Genomic DNA, 20,982 nt, shown 5'->3' with positions numbered 1-20,982 from the left:
TTTTCTTCATTTCCTTTGCCTTCCGCTTTTGAGAGTGTGATCTCTATTTACTTGTCTGCACACTGGCCTTACATTCTACAGCTCAGAACTCTTACTAAGTCCTAGGAATGCCTACTTTATTTTGCTTTAATTCCAGAATCGTTGGTAGTTAATTTCGCCCCCCCCCCCTTCTCCTCTCTGTAACCCTTCCATATATATTTTTGTGGTTTTGAGACAAGACCTTGCTTTATAGCCCATGCTAGACTTTTGACTGCTGCTTCAGACCGCTGAGTGCTTAATTGTCGGCTATTACATTTGATCTTATGATATCTATGTTGTTACTGTTTGTGAGTTAACTATCGTGAGTCTTTAGACCCACTTTCTTTTTGCTTATTAAATGTGTTTATAAGAGCTAGTCAAAAAGTGCCTACTAAGTGCATCTCTGGGCCTTTTCAGAAATATCTGCAGTCAGCTGCCAGTTCCTGGATGAGAGATGGACACTTTAGGTCACCTATTTTAAGAACTCTGGAATCAGATTGTATCACCCCTTTAAAGTTAGTTGGTTCTGGTATTTTGTCCTTGTTACTTCTCCTTTCAGTTGTTCCTGGACCAGTTGACAAATCGTGCTTCTTGTAGCATGTGGCTGTTGAGTTGTCTCATAGTTTTTACTTAAGCATTCTAATTTTGGTTTTATCCTGTCTTACTAATGGGCACACATAGTAGTCACTCAGAGTTTAGTCAAGTTCCTTAAGTGACTTGCTTGGAAATCTCCCTCTTTTGGCAAAGGGATCTTTGTGAGAATGTACATCTTCCGACTCTACCTCCTGGTTTATGAGGCCGCCCTAACTTTGATTTCCTGCTTGCTAGGTCAGTGGAAGACGGATGGCAGTTTCTTGTTTTTCAGGTCTCTCTTAGGCGTGTACTCAGCCTGTGCACACCCTTTTAGGTTCTTAGGAGTGTGCTTCTGCTTTTCACACTTCCCCGTGGACTCTGTCTCTCTGGGGTTTCCCTGAAGTTCCTAGAACTCACAGTGGCAGCTTATTCACTGCTGGGATGTCTCACTGCTGTCTTGGTGCCTGGAGCTCAGTGGAGCTCTCAGTTCAGGAGACTGGAGACTGTGCCAGTGAACTGCACTGCTGAGCAAAATACTGGCTAACCAGAAGCTGGTGCTTCAGCAGCGCACTGAAAGCAACCTGATCTCTCCATTATCTGCAGCTTGGTAGCTTTGAGGTGTTTGGCTCCTGGGCTGTGGGGTGAGACTGTGTTCCCTTAACAAAGCCTAGTAGCTGCTTCAGATGATGGCCTTCCTGTGTTCTGTGGCTCTGGCCGATTGCCAGAATGCTGATATGGTTGCTTTATTGTTCGTTTTTTCAGTATCTATGTGACATAGTAGATGGGTGATTGCTGAGCTCTTTGGGGCCTCCTGGAAGGCCATCAGGGATGCAGATGTGTAGATCCTGCTGGATTTGCCTTTTCTGGCTTTCAGAGTTTATTCCTACACTCCATGGTAGGAACTCGGGATTGTTTGAGTGCATTGGTAGTACTTATTAGAAGCAAGTGTTGGCTGCATTGAGACTGGAGACACGATTCTTCTAACTAGTATTATTGTGATCAGCTATGTATTTTTACATATCTTCTGTTCAAATATTCTTTTTTCCAGGCCATGGCCACAGTCATTCCCTCTTTAATGGTGCTCTAGATCACAGCCATGGCCACGAAGATCATTGCCATAGTCACGAAGCCAAGCACGGAGCCGCGCACAGCCATGACCATGATCATGCTCATGGCCATGGGCACCTGCATTCCCACGGTAAGTGCGGCTGGAACCCTTGCAGGGGGCTAGGCTCCTACAAGGTGTACTGGGTAGCTTTCCTAGCTAGAGTGCTCTGCTGAAAGGACACACACTCAGCCTCTACTGAGACTGTCTAGCTGGTTTCCAGGGTGAGTTTCTTTTTTCGTACTTAACATGAAAGTAAGACAATGGATTTACTTTTTTCTTTTCTTTCTTCAGTGAGTATAATCAGAACATGCTAGGATTTTGATTGTGTGAAAGAGAAACAGTTGAAGCTTAGCAAATGAAAATTATAATTATTTTAAGTCTGACAAGGCCTTTTGTATTATACCTTATGAAAACAGTAGAGATTTTTCAATTTTTATTATAACTGTTTATGCTTTTGGCTTAATATTTACATATTCCTTCAGAAATTTTTCTGTAATAGTAGTAGATACTAAGTTATAAAGTATTTATCAACATATTTTATTTCAGATCATTTATTTACACTTTCCCAGTATAGGTCAATATAACTGCTTAGGTAACATAATCTGACCACACCTTAAATAAATTATTCACTTAGATGTTTACTGGGCATAATATTAAAGCTTTGCATATACAAACAACAAGAAGAGCCTTGAAGATTGGCCCAATTTTGCAATCTTCCAAGTTCCAAATTCCTTATTAAAACATGATTGGTAAAGAAAATGCTCTAGCTGGGTGGTGGTGGCGCACGCCTTTAATCCCAGCACTTGGGAGGCAGAGGCAGTCGTATTTCTGAGTTCGAGGCCAGCCTGGTCTACAGAGTGAGTTCCAGGACAGCCAGGGATATACAGAGAAACCTTGTCTCGAAAAAAACAAAAAGAAAAAAAGAAAATGTTCTACACATTCATTGATTATGCCTGGTCTCAAGGATTAATTTGCCTGACAGATGTTTCCTCCCTCGTCTTTATTATGTGTTCATTCATTTAGATGAGAGCACAGCGTACAATCTACTCTCCTGACACCCTGAAGTGTAGTCGTGTTAGCTGTAATGGCTCCAGTGTTGTACAGCTCTCTAGGCCTCATGCATGAATAGTGTAACTGAACCATGTCCTGTGACAGTTACTTCTCCAACCTCCAGCACCTGCAGAGTGCCAGCCTCCTCTCTGTTTCTATGTGCTTGACTCTGTTAGCTTCCTCATGTGGATGGTGTCTGCTCTTTATTCTGTTGTACTCACATCACACGCCTTCCAAATTTACCCATGGCGTCCTAAGCTGCCCTTCTTTAAGAGAGAGCGGCCTCGTTCATCCATCAGGCACTCTTAGGTTGCTTCCGTGTCTTGAGTACGGCGTGTTATGCTGCAGTGAGTGGAAGTGCACCTGGATGCTGGGATCTGGGTCTCAGCTCCTTTGGCTGTGTACCCAGAGCTGATGCTGGTGCTCATGTGATAGCTCTGTGGTCATTGTTGAGGAACCATAGGGGCTGCTCTTGTAGTGCTTGTGCCAGTTTGCATTCCTACCAATAGTGTATAAGGATTTCCTGTTCCCACATGCTTGCCAGTACTATATATATATATATATATATTATAATGTATATATATAATAGCTCCAAGTCTTCCTAAAACTTTCCTTGAAATTTTGACTTGATTTCCCTGCTTAGTACTAGTATTAAATATCTTTTAGTATAACCACAGAGCATTTTTCAGTCTGACAAAAATTTTCCTTTGCATTGTTTTGAGTCCTTCTACATTTTAGGTATTAGCACTCAGACGTATAGTTTTTAGGTAGGCTCTACACGCCTGAGGTTACTATTTCTTTTTGTTGTTTCTTCCCTGGCTGTGCAGAGGCTTTCTAATTTGCTGTAATATTCCTATCAGTCAGTTTGCACCACCTCTTTTAACCTGATATGCTATGTATTGAAACAGTTACACTGGCAGGTATAAAGACCTTGTTTTTTTTTTTTTTCCAACATTTTTGCACACATACATTATGCTAAAATAATTTTGAAATATTGCTTATCTCTCACAAATTTATAAAATAATTTCTGAAGTATTATTACAAATAGCAAAGAATATGATTCTGGCACATAATATTTTTATTAATTAAATAATTAATTCATGTACTTGATTTGGCCTTTTGAGACAGGATCTCAGAATGTGCTCCTGTCTGGCCTGAACTCATTACATAACTTCAGGTGGATACAGTTTGGTCTCTGCCTCCTTAGTGATATGTTTCCTAGTGGTTCCTTATAAATAGTATTTTAGGGTGAAACTTGTACACAATTCCATTGAACATTATCCTAGTTTGCTCTCTGTTGTGATAAAAACACTGACCAGAAACAACGTGAGAAGGAAACCCAAGTCTACACTATAATTCCAAGTCTCGTAGCTAATGCCTGCTATCTGAGACTTGTCATCTGAGCTCCGGTAGCCTCACGTCTCCAGTCTACAGCACACAGCTTGTTTGTCCCCTAGGCTCAGACCAACTCCCCTTTACACCTCTTACTGTCCTTGTCCCACAAAACTAAGGATGTCCCTTCATCATAAAAGGCAGGATTTTAGTGAAGTGGCTGTCTTCTCTGTAGAAAGTGGTCTCTAAAAGCTGCAGTTCCACAGCGACCTGCTGTCAGTCCCGGCTTCCGATCACAGACCTCATCAAAGTCCACGTAGTAATTTCATTCTCTGTGAGGTTTCCAGTTATGAAAGTACTAGGAGGTATTTCGTTAGTACAATATTGGTAGATTTTTCACAACATTTTTAACTTCTTGTGAGTTTTATTTCTAGTACAATAATTTCTAGAATGTTCTATATCCTTGTTACATTTCAAAATTGCCCTCACTAAGTTCACCTATATTTAATTACTTGATTAAATTTAAAAAATAATTGTGTAAGTCTAATAGGACTGTGTGCTCATAGTTCCATCATACAGTTGAGCAAAAAGGACTCTGAGTTGCAAACATTTGGATCAGGAATTGAAGAGATGTTTTAAAATAATCTAACCAATTCTCTACAGATGGCCCATCCTTCAAAGCAACGGCAGGACCCAGCAGACAGATTTTACAAGGTATGACAAGCAGTTGTGGCTTTCTTAATTTCATGAAGCTGGCTTCATATTAAAGTTGCCCAGAGTTCTCTTTTAAGGAAATATCTGTAGATGGTAACAGTATTGTAAGTGTTATCCTTCCTAATAAATGTGTGCGTGCACATACACTCACTCACACATGCACACTTATACTTTGTGTTAGGTATATTAGCGATATTTTGCCACTTGGCTGTTTTCTCAGATTTAATTTTAAAAATACAAGAAATTGAAAACCCCGGCTAAAGGTAAGTACTGGCTTGACTATCGTGAGTCCAAGGTAGCGTGTTTGCTTCCCTGGATTATTACAGTCGTGAGTTCAGGGTAGCGTGTCTGCTTCCTTAGATTAGGACAGTTTTTCCAAGAGTAACGTTCAATATGTTCTTAAATTGTAGAGCTAAGAATGAAATCCAGTGAGACCTTTCTCATCTGTGAAAGCATCAATTACTGATACCTAAACAGGAGCTTAGTGTTCCGTAAGTGACACCAGCTAGAGAAAACTCTCTGTCTCTGAACTCTAGTACTTTCCTCTGGGTTATGACCCAGTCTTTCACAGTTTCCCCTAGACTGTATTGTCGAGGCTTTTAAGTTCTTACCTCCCTGCTCCTAGTTTTTAAAAACCGACGTTGGTCTGGTTTTCTCAGTGGCTCCAGATCTAACCTCTCCTGCATGTGTTTTGTTCTACTGCTTCTAGGTTGAGTTCTTGCTTCTTGTGTTTCTCCATTACTGAAGAGATCACTATACTGAAGGCTTAGGCTGCCTTCTGTCACCAGTTTTCCATTTTCAAAATATATGGCATTGCTTTTAAAAGCGTCTTTGTACATTTTTGATGCAGCCGTATGAAGTGCTATGATTGGCTTTGATAATAATTTGTATTTAGTTATGAAAAATCATCATAAATGGCAGGAAGAAAAGCTCGATATACCCTTTTATTCATATTTCTGAACTACATGAGTTTGTTGGTCTCAAGAGGGCCTGGAGGAAGCTGCTGGGCAGCTGTGACTGCCTGATGTAAAAGCTCTGCTACCCAAGAGCTCTACGGACACTCAACACATGAGCCCCTCCAGCTAATGTGGCTTTCAGTTGTTGGCGCATCTTCAGCTTAGTGAGCCAGGTTTTAGATACGTTAGACCACTGGTGTATTACACATGTTGGAGGGTTTCGATTTTATGTGAGTTAAACAGACTTTATATATTTCCTTAGTGATTTTTATTCATGAATAGTTACTATAAAAGAGTAATGATGTGTGCTAATGAAACCCACTTTCTGGTTAGGGTTACATGGAGGCAGGGACTTTCCAGCATCAGAAAAATGAATAACAGATTATTTTCACCATTTTTTTTTTCATTTTTATTTCTGTTCCTACCAAAACACGAATTGGAGAATACAAAAACTTAAAACTATGTTATTACATTTAGGAGTTTGTAATGTAGGGATTTCAATTGTATTGATTTATATCCATCTTTTTCATTTTTTTAGTTTTTGAAACCAAAGTGTTTTTGATACACACACACACACACACACACACATATATATATATTTTTTTCCCCTTTGGTATTTAAAATACAATAGAGAAGCTGGTTATTTACAAGTATTTACCAGTGGGAATATACATTTCATTTTTATCTGCCCAAATGAATAACATTTGTTATAGAACAACTCAGGGCTGGTGAGGTACCTGTATAAGGGCACATGCAGCTAAGCCTGACAGCCTGGGTTCAGTCTTCAGGCTCCACGTGGTAGAAGGAGTAAACCAATGCCCACAAGTTGTCCTGTGCCCTCTGCACATGTGCTGTGGTATGTACATACATTTACACACATCCACACAGATGTAAAGATTCTGCAGAGTGGTCTGCACAGAGTGAAAAGGAATAGGAGGTGAAAGGCCCAAGTGCTGTTTGCTGCGCCCTGCTCTAAGTCACACAGTGGCAGGGGAAGTGTTTTTTCCCAGCAAACATTAAGATTTACTGTCACTCAGTAGTGCTCAAATTTTAAGCTGCTACAAAGTTTCCTTCAGTTTTAATTGGCACACATTTACCTTTGATCGTTCAGGGAATGTGACATGAATTTCTAAGCTGGTCACATGTCTGCCATCTTAACCAGTGCCCTGCAGAGCAGCTGTGCTGAAGGCCGGTGGTTTACAGCTTTTCTTTGTTTTTGTTTTTATTGGTACCTATGTTTATAGATTGCTTTGCTGCGTGATAAATTTTATTTATTAAATATCTACATGTTGAGTGAGTTACTGTCTTAGGTAGTTTCAAAAAGAGTTGCGTATATAATTTCTTTCTTGAGATTTTTATGGTTTTCCAGGCCAATATCACTTATGAATCTTAATAGTGTGAGTTCTTAAGCAGTTAACCAATGTCCTACTTAGTACTTAATTTCAAAGGTTCAACATGTATTTTCTTGTCATAGTCAGGTAACTGCTTTTTTGCTTGGTGTATTTGAGGATAATAACAAATTTAGGTAGTGGCATGTTTTGGATAATTAATGTCAGGTTAAGTCGACTTAGGGTTCATATGAAATTTTATTCCTTAAGCAATATTTTAAATCACCAGCAGAGGGCTCTATGTGTTCATGTATTCAAAATTAAATTGCTTTCTTCATCTTTTTTTTTTTTTTTTTTTTTTTAACCTGATGCTCTTTCCTTTCCAGAACAAATTATTTAACCTTTTTTAAAGTAAGGGTGAATGTTCATAAACAGCATTTAAAACTAATTTTCTCTACTCCTTCACTTTCATTGTTCTGTTAAGATTGAGCATAATTTACCAGTTAGATGTTTAAACTGGTCAGTATGAAAACAGTTATGTCAGTTTATAAATATTCTGCTACACAGTTACTACTGCACTCCTCCTGATTTTTTTCCTTGATATGTAAGAAATTTTAAATATAGTCCTAAGAAATATTCCTACTTCAGTATTCTAATCTCTCCTATGCTTTCTTTCTAGGTGTATTTTTACACATTCTAGCTGATACACTTGGAAGTATTGGTGTAATTGCCTCTGCCATCATGATGCAAAATTTTGGGTTGATGATAGCAGATCCTATCTGTTCGATTCTTATAGCCATTCTTATAGTTGTAAGGTAAGTGGTCCAGACTGCTACTATCTGTTACTAAGTGAGAGGGAGACGACAACAGAACCAATGGCTGGGCACCTTCAGTGCAGATTATCATGTGGGGTTCCCTTTGCTCTTTAAAACAAGTCCTATCCAAGTTCTCCTTATATCTTCAAATTTTCGTACATTTCCCATTTATATCTTGCCTGGAGTTTTAACATTTCTTTTTGATTTTTGACATTTAAGTCGTTGATCATAATTCAAATCTTAAACCATACACTATATCTATAGAATAAAATCTTGGCAATGTAAAGTCATTAACTAGATGATTTTAGTTTATATCTAGAACTGACAATGTCAAACCCTGGTATCAGTGTTGCCCCTGCCAGACCCATCTTTAATTCTGCCATTTCATTGGTCTTTTCACTTGCTCACCAGCCATGGAGCTGGTGGTCTATGAAGACTGTAGGGAGGTCCATCTGCAACGACCACTTGCTGCAGTGCATTGTGTAGTTAATATTATCATCTAGAATCCTTTGTCCTAAAACACACTTTATTGTTGGCTTTGTTTCTATTTTAAAACACTAGAATTATATTCCTTTATCTTGCTGCACTTGATCATTTTAAATTTTGCATCGTGTGTCTCAGTTGGAGCATTATCATCTCTCTGTATCTGTACTGTCAGCAGCAGCAGCTTTTGTAGGGAGATGAACGCTGGTGAGAAGTAAGACCGCAGACTTCATAACTCAGTGTTGACGAGGATTGATGGAATAGATTGCCATGGAATTGCAGTGCTAAAGTTAGAGGTGGTTGTTTTTCAGTTTCTGCCCTAAAAATAGATATACATTTTAAACATGCAGATTATTCTTTAAGTATTGGCACAGGGAACCAAGTGGTGTTTGGAAGCCTTTCTAGAGCTCAGAATTCCTTTTCCTCATCTGGAGGTCTTACCACACTCCTGGGAATTAGCTTGGATGTGACCACTTCCTGACAGACTTGCTCACTTCTGCGACTACCTGTCTTGCCGTGGGTGTTTTGAGCTGCACTCTGTTGTGTTGTATATTATAGTGTTATTATCTCCTAATGGTTCTTTAAGAGTATGATCGTAGTATTTCCCTTGCTCTTTCTCCACTCACTGTTACAAGAATTCTGACCACCGCCATTGTTTGGTGTGATGACCACTTTGTCCCCTCTTGTCATGCTGCAGTGACATTTCTTTGATGTGGATTATGTGATATACTGCAATTATCTTATCCTTTTCTCACTCTTTCTCTCAGAAGAAAATTCATAATCCTTAATGAGACTTCCTGATATTGTTTAATTTTGTTAATCCCCCTCCCTCAGTGAGTCTTTTCTTTTCAGTTTCCTAACTATGGCAATAAGCCCTCCGCATTCCTGTTCTTGTCTCCTCTCTCAACTCTTCCTGCATTTAATGATGCACCCTTCCCCTCAGTTCTCTAGATGTGTGTACCCCAAGTCCACATCCTTCCTATGAAGTATCACCCTTCGGGGAACATTTCCTGATTTGCCCTCCGCACTGTGTGGAGTTTCCCTGGAGCACCTTCTACCAAAGACCCCTTCCAAAGCATTTAACCCTCTGTCCCGAGTCTGCTTATGTTTCTCTAGAGCTCTGTGGGGCAAATTGGTGTCCTACTATTATAAAGTGACCATAGGGTTCTCCTGGCAAAGGAACTGGCACACTTCAGATTTGAGGTGGAAAAACTTAGGTTAGGCTTTTTCACCCTAAAGAGTTATATATTTTCTATTTCCAACTTGAATTGTTTTCCTTGTTATCTTCTTACTCATTTCTTATACAAACAAAAAATAAATAATAGATAAATTCATGCGTACACAATGAACTTATCTTGCCACGATGTCTAGTACATTTTTAAAAAATTCTTTATATACCATCTTCCACAGGTAGCTTCTTTTGGCTCTAAGATCCCTACTATTTTCATTTTATCTTACCATAGGAGAGAGATAATCAAATCAATAAATGAATGTTGCCTCTGATATGATTATTTATATTATGCAGAGCTAAGGTAGGACTTGATGCTGGTCACTGAGCTGTCAGCTGAGATTGAATGATAAGGGAAGTCTGCAGACCTAACTATTAGTCACTGAGAGCTTTCCAGCCTAGGGACCAGTTGGTTTAGAAACAAAAAAAAGAAACAACCCAGCTGCCCTAAAGGGGGCCAGCGTGGCCGAGGCACAGGGGGGAGAGAAGAGCGGTTTGGGTGAAATTGAAGAAATATACCAGGGAAAATTACAGGACTTGGAGGTTGGATTTAATTTCATGTGCAGTGGGAAACCATCGTAGAGTGACCCTTGGTCTATATATTTTGTTTGCGGTGCTGGGGACCACGCCAAAGCCTGGGCGTGCTTGGCAGGCACTGCCACTTGTCTGCATCCTCCTACCCTTATTCGTATTTTTAAACTTCATTTTATTTTATGTACGTGAGTGTTTTACCAGCATGTATATTTGTGTACCATGTTTTACCTGCATGTATGCCTGAGTGCCACATCATGTTTTACCTGCATGTATGCCTAGTGCCTTGTTGAGATCTAAAGAGTTTGTTGGACCTCCTGGAACTGGAATTTTAAGATAGTGTGAGCCACCAGATGGATGCTGGGAACTGAGCCATGAGTGCTCTTGGCCACAAAGCCATCTTTCCATCCTCCTGATTTGATTTTGTTGTTGTTTTTTGTTATTGTTGGTTGTTTTTTTTTTTTTTTTTTTCCCCAAAACAGTGTTTCTCTGTGTGGCACTGGATATCCTGGAACTCACTCTGTAGACCAGGCTGGCCTTGAACTCAGAAATCCACCTGCCTCTGTCTCCCAAGTGCTGGGATTAAAGGCGTGTGCCACCACTGCCCAGCCTGATTTGATTTTTTAAAAATAGTTTTTAACTGGGCATGGTGGAACCTGTAATCCCAGCACTTAAGAGGCAGAAGCAAGCAGATCTCTGTGAGTTCGAGGTCAACTTGGTTTACATAGCAAGTTCTAAGCTACACAGAGCTACATAGTGAGACCCTGACTCTAATAAATAAATTAATTGAGTAAAATAAAAGAAAGAAAGATAAAAAGAAAGAAGCTATCTTAATGCAGAGGTACAAGTTTAAACAAGTAAACCATCTAGAAGATTCCATAATGGACCAAGGGAGAGGCAATAGTAGCTAGGTCCAATCCAGCAATGGAGAGACTTGAATAAAGCCAGAAAATGGGGTAGACCTAATGAGATTTGCTCATGGCTGTGAATGTGTGGGTCAGGGCCGAGTGAATGGGAGCCATGGCAATGCCTAAAGCTCTCACCCAGGATGGATGGAGTTGTCACTGTGAGAGGACTGGTGCTTCCCTCCCGTTTGAAGGCACTGTAGATGAGCAGATGTGTTCTGCGCACTGCTGGCCTGAGATGCTATGTTATGTACTCATGTGGAGGTTCCCAGTAGGCCGTGGGTGTGTAGATACGGCATTGCTGTCATCACCCAGTTAACACAGAGCTGGATAAAGTCACAGTCTAGCGGTCAGCTGACGCAGTGCCACCACGCAACTCCTTCCTTCTCCTTGGAAGTATCCCGTAGTCTGTGGCTCTGTCCTTCAGAAACTGGCTTAGCAGCAGCTCCCTTTTTAGTATAGTACATTGAGCAGCCTCAGTCAGTTATCATAAGTACAACTCCTTTTTATTCTTATGACCTACTGTTTAATTCCCAAAAACCTTTAGTTTCCGTATACTTAACATATTAAGAAATGGAGGCAATCTGATTATAATACAATTAGTTATTGAAATGTATGATGCAGCTATTAAAATCTTACCTCTTTGAGACAGTAAATAATTACAGTGTATCTGAAGGTCATTCATTCAGCAAACGCTGTGGTACCTACTCTCCTGGGTTGATCACATAGCCAATCCCTTACCCCCACTGGGGAGTCAGTAAAGCACATGGGTATCAGAGGAGATAATAGAACATGCACAGCACGGTGCAGCAAGACAGGAGAGCCGAGAACACACTCGAGGCCCTCCAAAGAAAGCTCTCCAACAGGAAGGAATGAGTAACCCAGCAAATGCTCTCTGATGATTGGTCACTTACAGCAGACACTGGGGAGGGTGGTGAGAAGGAAATCCTGGTCAGAGAGCATCGAGAGACAGTTGGGGGAGGGGGCAGAGCCGCAGTCGGCCCCCTTCAGAGCCTTTCACTGTAAAGTGGAAAGCATGATTGCCGGGCAGCACCCAGGACCCACTTTGAGGTTTGTGGTCATGAGTTTAGTATAAAAACAACTAGTATGGGTGTGTGTTTCCTCATGTCTTGCTTAGCTGCTTGGTAGATGTTATACAGTGGTAAAAAGAATTATGAGTGCTACTGTGACAGGGAGTAAGGCAGGGATTATAAGAGAGGGAAATTAACTGATGAGCTCCCTGCTTAGGAGTTGTTAACCAGCACAAATTATACTCTGTACACACACACACACACAAACACACACACAAACACACACACACACACACCCAGGTGCTTACATGCAGGTATGCAGGTAGGGCACTCATACACATAAAATAAAAATAGATGTGATATGCTTAAAATTGACATCTAAGGTCTAAGTTATAATCAGCGAGGTGGAAGAAAAGAGCATTGTATAGCCACTAAAGGATGGGTGGTCTACATGGCTACCTAAACCAAGAGTAAAGAGAGAAAGCGATAGAGGTGGCAGGTCAAAAAAGGCCAAGTGCTCAGCTCTTCAGTAACCAAGAATGTGCCTCTGGTACTCAAACGGTTGGGAGGTGTGTGTGCAGTGGAGTGAACAGCGAGGTAAAAGTAGAAAGAATAAGTGAGGAGCCAGCCCCCTGCCCCAGTCTCCCATAAGTCTACCTGAGAAATCTTAAACTTTATCTCAAGTACCAGCTCAGTATTGCCTTTCCTGTAAAACCTGTGCTTTTATAAGGAACGCCATGCTCATCAGTAGGGGCATAGATGGGGTTCCACTCCACTCACAAGTATATTATTGAGCCTGTGAATTCTGGGCATGGTGACAGGCACCATGATCCCAGCCCCTGGGAGGCTGAGGAAGCAGACTTCCACTCTGAGACCAGCCTGGGTTATACAGCAAGAAAAACTAAAAAGTATTTTTCTTTCCAATCTCTCCATGTTCTCTGTGCCATATTGTCCAGGTAAAGTGTGTTGTGGAAACCTGCTCTGTCCTTTCTCATCTAGACAGACTCAGTTTCCCCTTTGACAGTGGAGGTCACTTCCCACAGTTGGTTTTCTCCCAACATTTTCTGGCTCAAGCAATGGGGAGTGAGAATTTCTGGGCAAAACTGGTTTGTACTGTGGTGACTTTTGTTTCTCAGTGAGGAGCCAGAGTGGAAGCTGCAGAGAGAGAATATTAGTTCCCGGAAATGGATCTCGGGTGCAGTTTACAGTGGGTCACCCCCTTCTCCTCCCACGAGAAAGCTGGCATTGGAAGGAAGTAGAAAGCGGAGGAAATTGGTTGTGTCACTGCAAACTCTAAATGATCCCATTGACTTAGTGCGATTGTGTTCACCACTTGAATAAAAGGGAGCCGTACGCTCGGTGGGAGGACCCGGGAGGACACAGCCGTGTGTGTTGTTACAGGGAGCTTCTGAAGCCTGCTAGACTTCTGTATTACTATTATCCGTTTGTGAAGTTTTCCAGTTCTCATCCTTCTTGTGTTTTGTACTTATGAAAAACAAAAACATAGTCATGTAGATGTACATAAAAGAATGTCCTCCTGTTTTGTATAAGAAGTTTTAAATAATACATTTATTTTTTTATCATATTGAGGGAAATACTCATTTTCAAGGCAGATTTAGAGGGTTGAGCAATGACAAGCACCGGGTGTGATTAGAGGTAAGAGCTAGAAGGCCATGCATGATGAAAACAAGCTCTGCAGGTGGCATTCTATAAAGTGACTGACACGTCACTCTTCATATGTGTGCAGTGGCATTCTATAAACGACTGACACGTCACTCTTCATATGTTCATGATTTGACCAGGACGCCAGCTTGGGCAAACTATAATTGATTCCAATTATTTGTGCTTTATAATGACCAAAAATCACACATAGGAAACTACTCTATCTTCATATAGTCATATATATAAGAGATTGTAGGCATTTTATCTTTTTCAGAAATGTTTTTAGGCGTTCCCTAACAATTTCCGTTGTGGTTTGCCTTTCAAGTGGCTACGTTTACTATTCTTTTGGCCGTGTGAGGCAGAAGAAAACAGTCTCTCAGAATTTTATCTCCTGTTTGTATAAATTTTCAGTTTGTAAGACTGAACGAATTGGACACTGTTACCCCGGAGTTACAGTGACTGGTCAATCTAACACCATTGTCCAACTAGCTTTCTGGGGAAAGGCAGAGCACACAAGGCACCTATTTACAGGTACTAAGCACTTCTCACCTGTGCATCTAGAAAGTGCTGGGCCTGTGCTGTTCTTGAGGAGCTAAGAGGCCCTCACTCTGGTCATGTGTGTGTTTAGTGGTTCCTATGAAGAACCTGAGTTAGGAGATGCAGGCAGAGAGAATCTCTACAAATATTGAAAGAATCCAATAGCATTGACTGGAGAACGCTGACAGAGCAGAGTCTATGACGTAACGCTACCGTGGAACAAGCGTGCAGTGGTTTTACTGGATCACCTTTTACACTCTGAGGACAGAACACTAATTCAGTCAGGTTTTGCCTTTGTCTATAAACTATAATGAGTATATTTAGGAATTGGTTACTTCAGCAAACTCCAATCATACCCATTTTCCCTTACACACACACACACACACACACACACACACACACACACACACACACGGGAGGGAGAGAGACAGACGGATCATAAATACCTCTCAATGGTTAGTGTATGTAAATGTTAAGTATGAGTTAGCTATTGAGGACAGGGCTGTTTCCTAGCCAGGGAGGGCGGATGGGGTTTTGGTTCATAGGATCACAGAACGGGAGTGAGGTTTGTTTTCACTTGACGCTCGCTAAGTTTCCCTTAAAGAACCTTGGTGGCTTCGATGCCGTTGCTTACCGTCAGAAGTTAACGCTGTGTGAATGTCACAAGTCCACCTGGAGCCCACTCCTCTTGCAGGTTTTCCTGGGGAAATGGTTTTTTCAGACAGCTGATTAGTACCTGGAGACACAGGCAGTTTGTAGGTTCGGAGTCAGTCACTGTACCTCCTCTTTAAGTGTTTGTTCTCTGCTGAGGGAAGCACTGGGCCATGAATGTAAAATGATTCAGACTGAAAAGAGACGAGTTCTGTGTGGTGCAGTCTTCCCATGTGAGCGTCTCAGTAATCCGTTTCCCTTTCAACAACAGACACATCATATTGTTTCTTCTGTCCTAAAGTCAGATGTCACATGGATAGAGCTGCACACCTACACACCCATGCACACATGCATACACACCATGAAAATAAAAGTGTATGTGCCCTGGACCTGAAGTGTCATCTGGAGAAAGGCCCGTGTAGTAAAGGCTTGGTCTTGATTGGAGCACAATTGGGAGATGGTGGAACCAGGTACAGCCTGGTGAAGGTCCTCAGGTCACCGGGGTGTGTCCCCGAAGGAAGCAGTGAGACTCTGGCCCCTTCTCTTGTGTTTGCTCGTTGGCTCTATGAAGTGAGTGGATCTGGACTGTCATTCCTAGTCTGTCATGAAGTGCTGCCCTGCCGTGGGCCTGAAAACAATGACTGCCTGTGACAACTGAGCCCGAGAAACCATTTCTCTTTATAGTTTGGTAGCTCAGTATATTTGTTATAGTATGGAAAGTTGACTCACATAACAAGGTAAGTGTTGATCTGCTGATTTTATTAAGTAGACATTTCAGAAAGTTTTTAAACCTATGAGTACCTTACTGATGCTTCCAGAATAAATCGCTTAGGATCAAAATGCTTTTATCGGCCTCTTGCCTGGTTTTCAGGCTGTGGTTGTTTTCCATCATAGTTCCTGTGCATAAAACTTTAGCTCTTTATGGGAAAAGCACTTGGTTGCCTTCATGCGCCTTTAATCATAGTATCCTAATCTATGATCCCCTTCTTCCTGTTTCCTGTCAGTCCTGAGGAGTCTCGGAAGCCCAGACTTTTGAAGCTCCCCCTGTTCCTAACTACTTACACCTCTGAATTTATCATCCCCATTTTCTAAAACAGTGGTGCTGGATGTAGCAGGGTGTCAGTAGATAGACACATCAGTACATCAGTACTCTCATCCTCAGCCGACACGGGTGTACTTTGTTCACCGTAGTGTTTTGGCTTCTGGAGACCTAGACTGGGGATTGGATGGCTTGAATTATGGCTCTGCTCTGTCATCCATGAATGTGGATTTTGTTGTTGTTGTTGCTTTTTAAGTTTCATGATTATGTGATTAAATGCCTTTTTAAGGATTGTTGACACAGGATATACTTCCAGCATGCTCTGAGCCAAGGCTAATGATGGAAAATAAGAATTGACATACTGTAGATTGCTTTAAGAAGTAGAGTGAGTTTTCAGAACCAGAGGGCAAAGATTACTAAATAACAACAAATCTGACAGTACAGTTTAAATGAAGCCAGCCAAGACCTGCAGAGATGAGAGAGTTGAGTCTTTGCGTTAGAAGCTGTATTAAAACCTTTCAAAAGCTCTGTGTATAAATAACATTGCAAGAAGTAGAGTTTTACTGTTACTTTAACAGAAGTCTCACTCTTCCCTCAAGAGTGATGCATTTTTTTTGTCGGGATCTGTCAGATAAAGGAGGAGAGGTCATTAATGAAATATAAATGTATATCCATATATCCAAATCCAGACAACCCTAATGTAGAATCCCTCATTTCTGACCACTGTTCATTATGAGTCATTATAAAGAGAGCACACTCTCCCAGATGGACCTGAGTTCAATTCCCAGCAGCCACATGGTGGCTCACAACCATTTATAATGGGATCCACCCCCCTCTTCTGGTATCTGAAGACAGCAACAGTGTACTCACATAAATAAAATAAATAAATCTAAAAAAAAAGAAAGCATAAATCTGTACCTTACTTTCATTGCTTTTATTAAAGGCTCATAAGATGCCACTATTTCACATTTCCCTTTTTCCTACCCCAAAGGTTTGAAATCCAGGCATAGCTCTCTGCTGCAGTCTTGTTTGGGGTGAATGGGATCTGTCTTTGTGAAGTGACTGAAGCCTTACACGTGAAATAGGAAGGGGGCTGTGGGGAATGGCTGACTACACAGATTGTCCCAGGCTGGATGGTTACCTCACAGTTTCCATGATCAGTATTCTGGGCAGAGCCCAGCTGCCTTCCCTGCTCAGGCCTCACAAAGCTGTAACTAATGTGTTGGCTGGGGCTACAGCCTCCTCTGAGGCTCAGGGTCATCTTGCAAGCTTATGTGGTTGTCAGCAGAAATCCTGAGCATGCAGCTGTTGAGCTCATGGTGGCTTACTTCTTCAAAATCGCAGAGGAGTAGTTGACCTCAACCAATACTTTAGACCCACTCTTAAGGGCTTGGCTCTGATCAAGTCAGGCATAGCCAGGGTTTTTTCCTTGATGAACTAAAAATCAACTCATTTGTACCTTAAAATCCATCTTAAATTCACTTGCCTTAGTTGTACTCCATTGCATTGAAGTGAGCCACAAGCTTCCCACACACTTGAGAATGGGGATTATATATCTGAGTGACTCACTAAGGGTCACTTTAAGGTATGTGACTCATTTTTTCCTTTCTCTTCTGTTTTCTAAATGTCCAGCCCCACATTTAGAAAAGAGCTAGGGTTCGTCAGTGCAGACCAGTGGCTGGTGAATGGCTGACTAGGTGAAAGAGCAGAAAAGTGCAGGTTCCAAGCGCTTCCTCGGGGTCTCGGGCTGCTTTCTGTCGTCCACTGAGTGTCCTTGTGCAGGGTGTGCATTGTCTCCAGATGTTTTCTTGTTACGCAGTGGTGCGGTTCTGGTTCCTTAAAATAAATCAACAGAATGGCACCAGTGTTTGTCAAAACCACCAGAAATGATGGGCAAATCCATCCCTGGAGGCCTCAGATCTGTAGTCTGTAAAATGATTTTCAAGCTACAGGAGTTCAGAATTATCTGATATTTATTCAATTGCAGATTTATTATAATTTAGAATATTCAGTGCTATTTTCAAAAAGTCTTCTGGAAATCATGTACAATTTGTGTTCATTCTAAGAAAGCAAAGGTAATTCAGCATTACGGAGTTTATGCATATTATTTGTCATATTAAACAGTGGAGAGAGAAAACCACGAGATCATTGCCAGAGATGCCAAAGAGACATTTGGACAAATGCAATGGTTTTTGGTTCCTTCCTTCCTTCCTTCCTTCCTTCCTTCTTCCCTCCCTCCCTCCCTCCCTCCCTCCCTCCCGTCCGTCTCTGGAGAAGAGTTAGTAAATATTGATTGTAAGGTAGGTAAGGGAAAACAAGCCTAACATGTAGTCTTTATAACTAAAAGTGACGTGCCTAGAAAAGCAGAATGACTTGCGGTTCAGACCAGTGAGTCCAGAAGCAGATGCATTTTCTGTGAAGTGCAGCATCATAGATCAGGGGTAAAAGATGCCTTTCAATAATGGCATTGCCATGTGGAAAAAGATACACTTGAAATTGTACCTTATGTTCTAGACCTGGAGAAACTGCCAATGGCTTTGAGCCAGAAAAGTAAAATGCAAAAGCACGTTAGCACTAGAAGAAGCCATGACTGAGTGACTTATCCATATGAGAGTACTAGTGATTGCTGTGGCTCAAACTTAGAAGGAAATGGTGGGGGAGGTGAACCATATGGGGGATGGAGGACAAGATGGCTCAGCTGGTAAAGGGGCTTCCCACCAAGCCTGAGGACCTGAATTCCATCCTGGGACCTCCATGGTGAAAGAAGAAAACCAACCTGTATAAGTTGTCCTGTGACCACCATACACACTTTATGACACCTGTGCAATCACACACATGCACTCAGAATAAATAAATTATATGTAATAAAAATAAATAAGAATTTGGCATAGGAAAAAGCATAAAAGGAAGTTCAAAAGGCATAATCAACTTGAATAAAAAGGACTGGTACAGAGACAGCCTCTAAGAGTAAAAGTTAAACTAGAAGCCATGTAGCTCAGTGGTAGAGTACTTGCTTCATAAATATGAGGCCCTGGGTTTAATCTCCAGTATGGCAGAAAAAATTGTAAAAGACTAACACAATGGAAAAAAAGGCAGAAATATAAGTTTATTTAGTTCACAGAAAAGATATGCTACAAATGATATATCTATACACATATTCATGTGTATAATGCTCATGTGAGTTTGGATGCATGTATACATGTATGTGCGAGGGTAATTGGCAACCCTATTTTTTCTTAGACACACGTCTGGATAGGCTAAACCAACTTCCAGCAAGTTCCAGAAATGTGCCTGTCTTTGCCTCCTTGGCCTTGGAACTGCAGGTCTGGACCACCACATCTGCCTTTTATTGCGCAAGACCTGGTAATTGAACTCAGGTCTCAGGCTTGCCCTATAGATAGTGACCTATCTCCTCAGATTACAAATGACTTAGCTCAGTCTCACTCATAAAACAGCAACAATAACAACAACAAAGATTCAAACTGCAATAAGACAGCATGTCTTGCTGATCAGGATAAATTTTCAATCTTGTAATAATGATATGGGCCTTTTAATATACTTCAGTAAGGAAGTTGTGTGCAAGGGAGCTCTAACAAAGAACATAGATGGTGTCTGGTGATGTGCTGTGGTTTCCAATATGCAGGCTTCTGAAAACTAGATAGTCTCTAAAAAGCGCTATTTCCACGAGAGATGCATAGCATACATTCTGTAAGAGATCTGCAGTCATTTATATAAAAAGGAAAATATCTACATATTTTGTGAAAAGAAACATTGAAGGGGGAAAAAAAAACACAAATCAAGTAAATATAGCTACCCTGAGAAGACAGAGGGAAGATATTTGAAATGAGACTTTACATTTTAATATCATCTCTTTCTAAACATTTTAATATTATTTTTGTACATTTTTGTGTAGTGTGTGAAGTATGTGTGCCACTGTGTGAATGTCGTGGGCAGATGACAACTTTGTGAAAACAGTTTTTATGTTGGTATCAGAAATCAGACTTATTTCACCAGGCTTGCAAGCAAAATGCCTTTACCTTCTGAGGGTCTTGGTGGCTCCTTGCTGTCTCTCTGACTAGAGAATCGTCAATAGTTTCAGCCTTTGAAATACACACAGTTTAAAAGGTAGGAAGCGTGGTCTTCATTTACTTGCTGCAAGAAGAAAAGGATGACTGACCTTTAGGTCTTCCGTTGTAATGGTTTTGTTATTCGTCTATGTGTAGCTTGGGTTTCTCTGCTGCTAGGTGCCGTCTGCCAAGCTTACTTTGTTCATTTGCTTAATTAGTCCTTTAAAAACATGGTTTCCTTTGCACATCCACAACCCCTCAGCATTTCTGGGGAACCAGCATCCAGTGCAGTACACCAGTTAGAAACCCGCGTCGAGGTTCTCTATATGGGGAACCCCTCAGTCCTTTCCTATTTACACAGTGACCTTAACAATCTACTTTGCCTCTCACAGTTTTCATCTTTAAAGTAGAAGTGATTATAACTACCTTGTAATATGTCATGTGCTATTCAAATGGGTTTGAACCTGCCAATCAGGACATTGTTAATGGTCTGCTTGCCTACATAAGAAGGCTCTTGGGAAGCTTGACAGCAATTCCTTTGAGATTTGCATTCCCTTACTACTGTGGTGTGCTCTTTTTCATGCTAACTGACTCCAGTGAGCTCCTGATCAAATGGAAGGGAGAGCCAGAGAGGACCCATTACTTGTTGGCATTGGCCGGGTGCCTTCAGGTCTCATTCTCTTCAATATATCTGTCTCCTGATGTTTGATATATATAGTTGGAATTTATTCTTACCTCTTCTTGTAAAGCTATGTGTCTTTTGTGGAACCTTTTTGTTTCTTTCATTGATTGTGTTGTCTCTTTGCATTTTTAGATTTCCTTTTAATTATATTGATGGTTTGGTGACATGATTATTAGTTTCTTATTCAGTAAAATGAAGGAAACCTATTTTATTAGGAGAACCAGTTAGGGTCTGTAGAGATGGCTCAGTAGTTAAGAGCACTTGTTGCTGTT

At 41.0% G+C, this 20,982-nt stretch overlaps 1 protein-coding gene across 1 annotated transcript in view; it reads left to right on the top strand.

Annotated features, from left to right (window-relative positions):
- Slc30a7 (solute carrier family 30 member 7) overlaps positions 1 to 20,982 on the top strand; it is a 58,366-nt gene that overhangs the window by 20,236 nt on the left and 17,148 nt on the right. Inside the window, exons 6-8 of the mRNA XM_021157960.1 lie at positions 1,640 to 1,789; positions 4,745 to 4,795; positions 7,759 to 7,894. Of these exons, the coding sequence (XP_021013619.1) occupies positions 1,640 to 1,789; positions 4,745 to 4,795; positions 7,759 to 7,894 (337 nt within the window). The remainder of the gene's footprint in view (positions 1 to 1,639; positions 1,790 to 4,744; positions 4,796 to 7,758; positions 7,895 to 20,982) is intronic.

The sequence above is a fragment of the Mus caroli genome, chromosome 3, assembly GCF_900094665.2.
Source record: "Mus caroli chromosome 3, CAROLI_EIJ_v1.1, whole genome shotgun sequence".
Classification (NCBI taxonomy): Eukaryota; Metazoa; Chordata; class Mammalia; order Rodentia; family Muridae; genus Mus; species Mus caroli.
The sequence above is the reverse complement of the archived record's forward strand: the minus strand, read 5'-3'. Positions and strand labels throughout refer to the sequence as shown.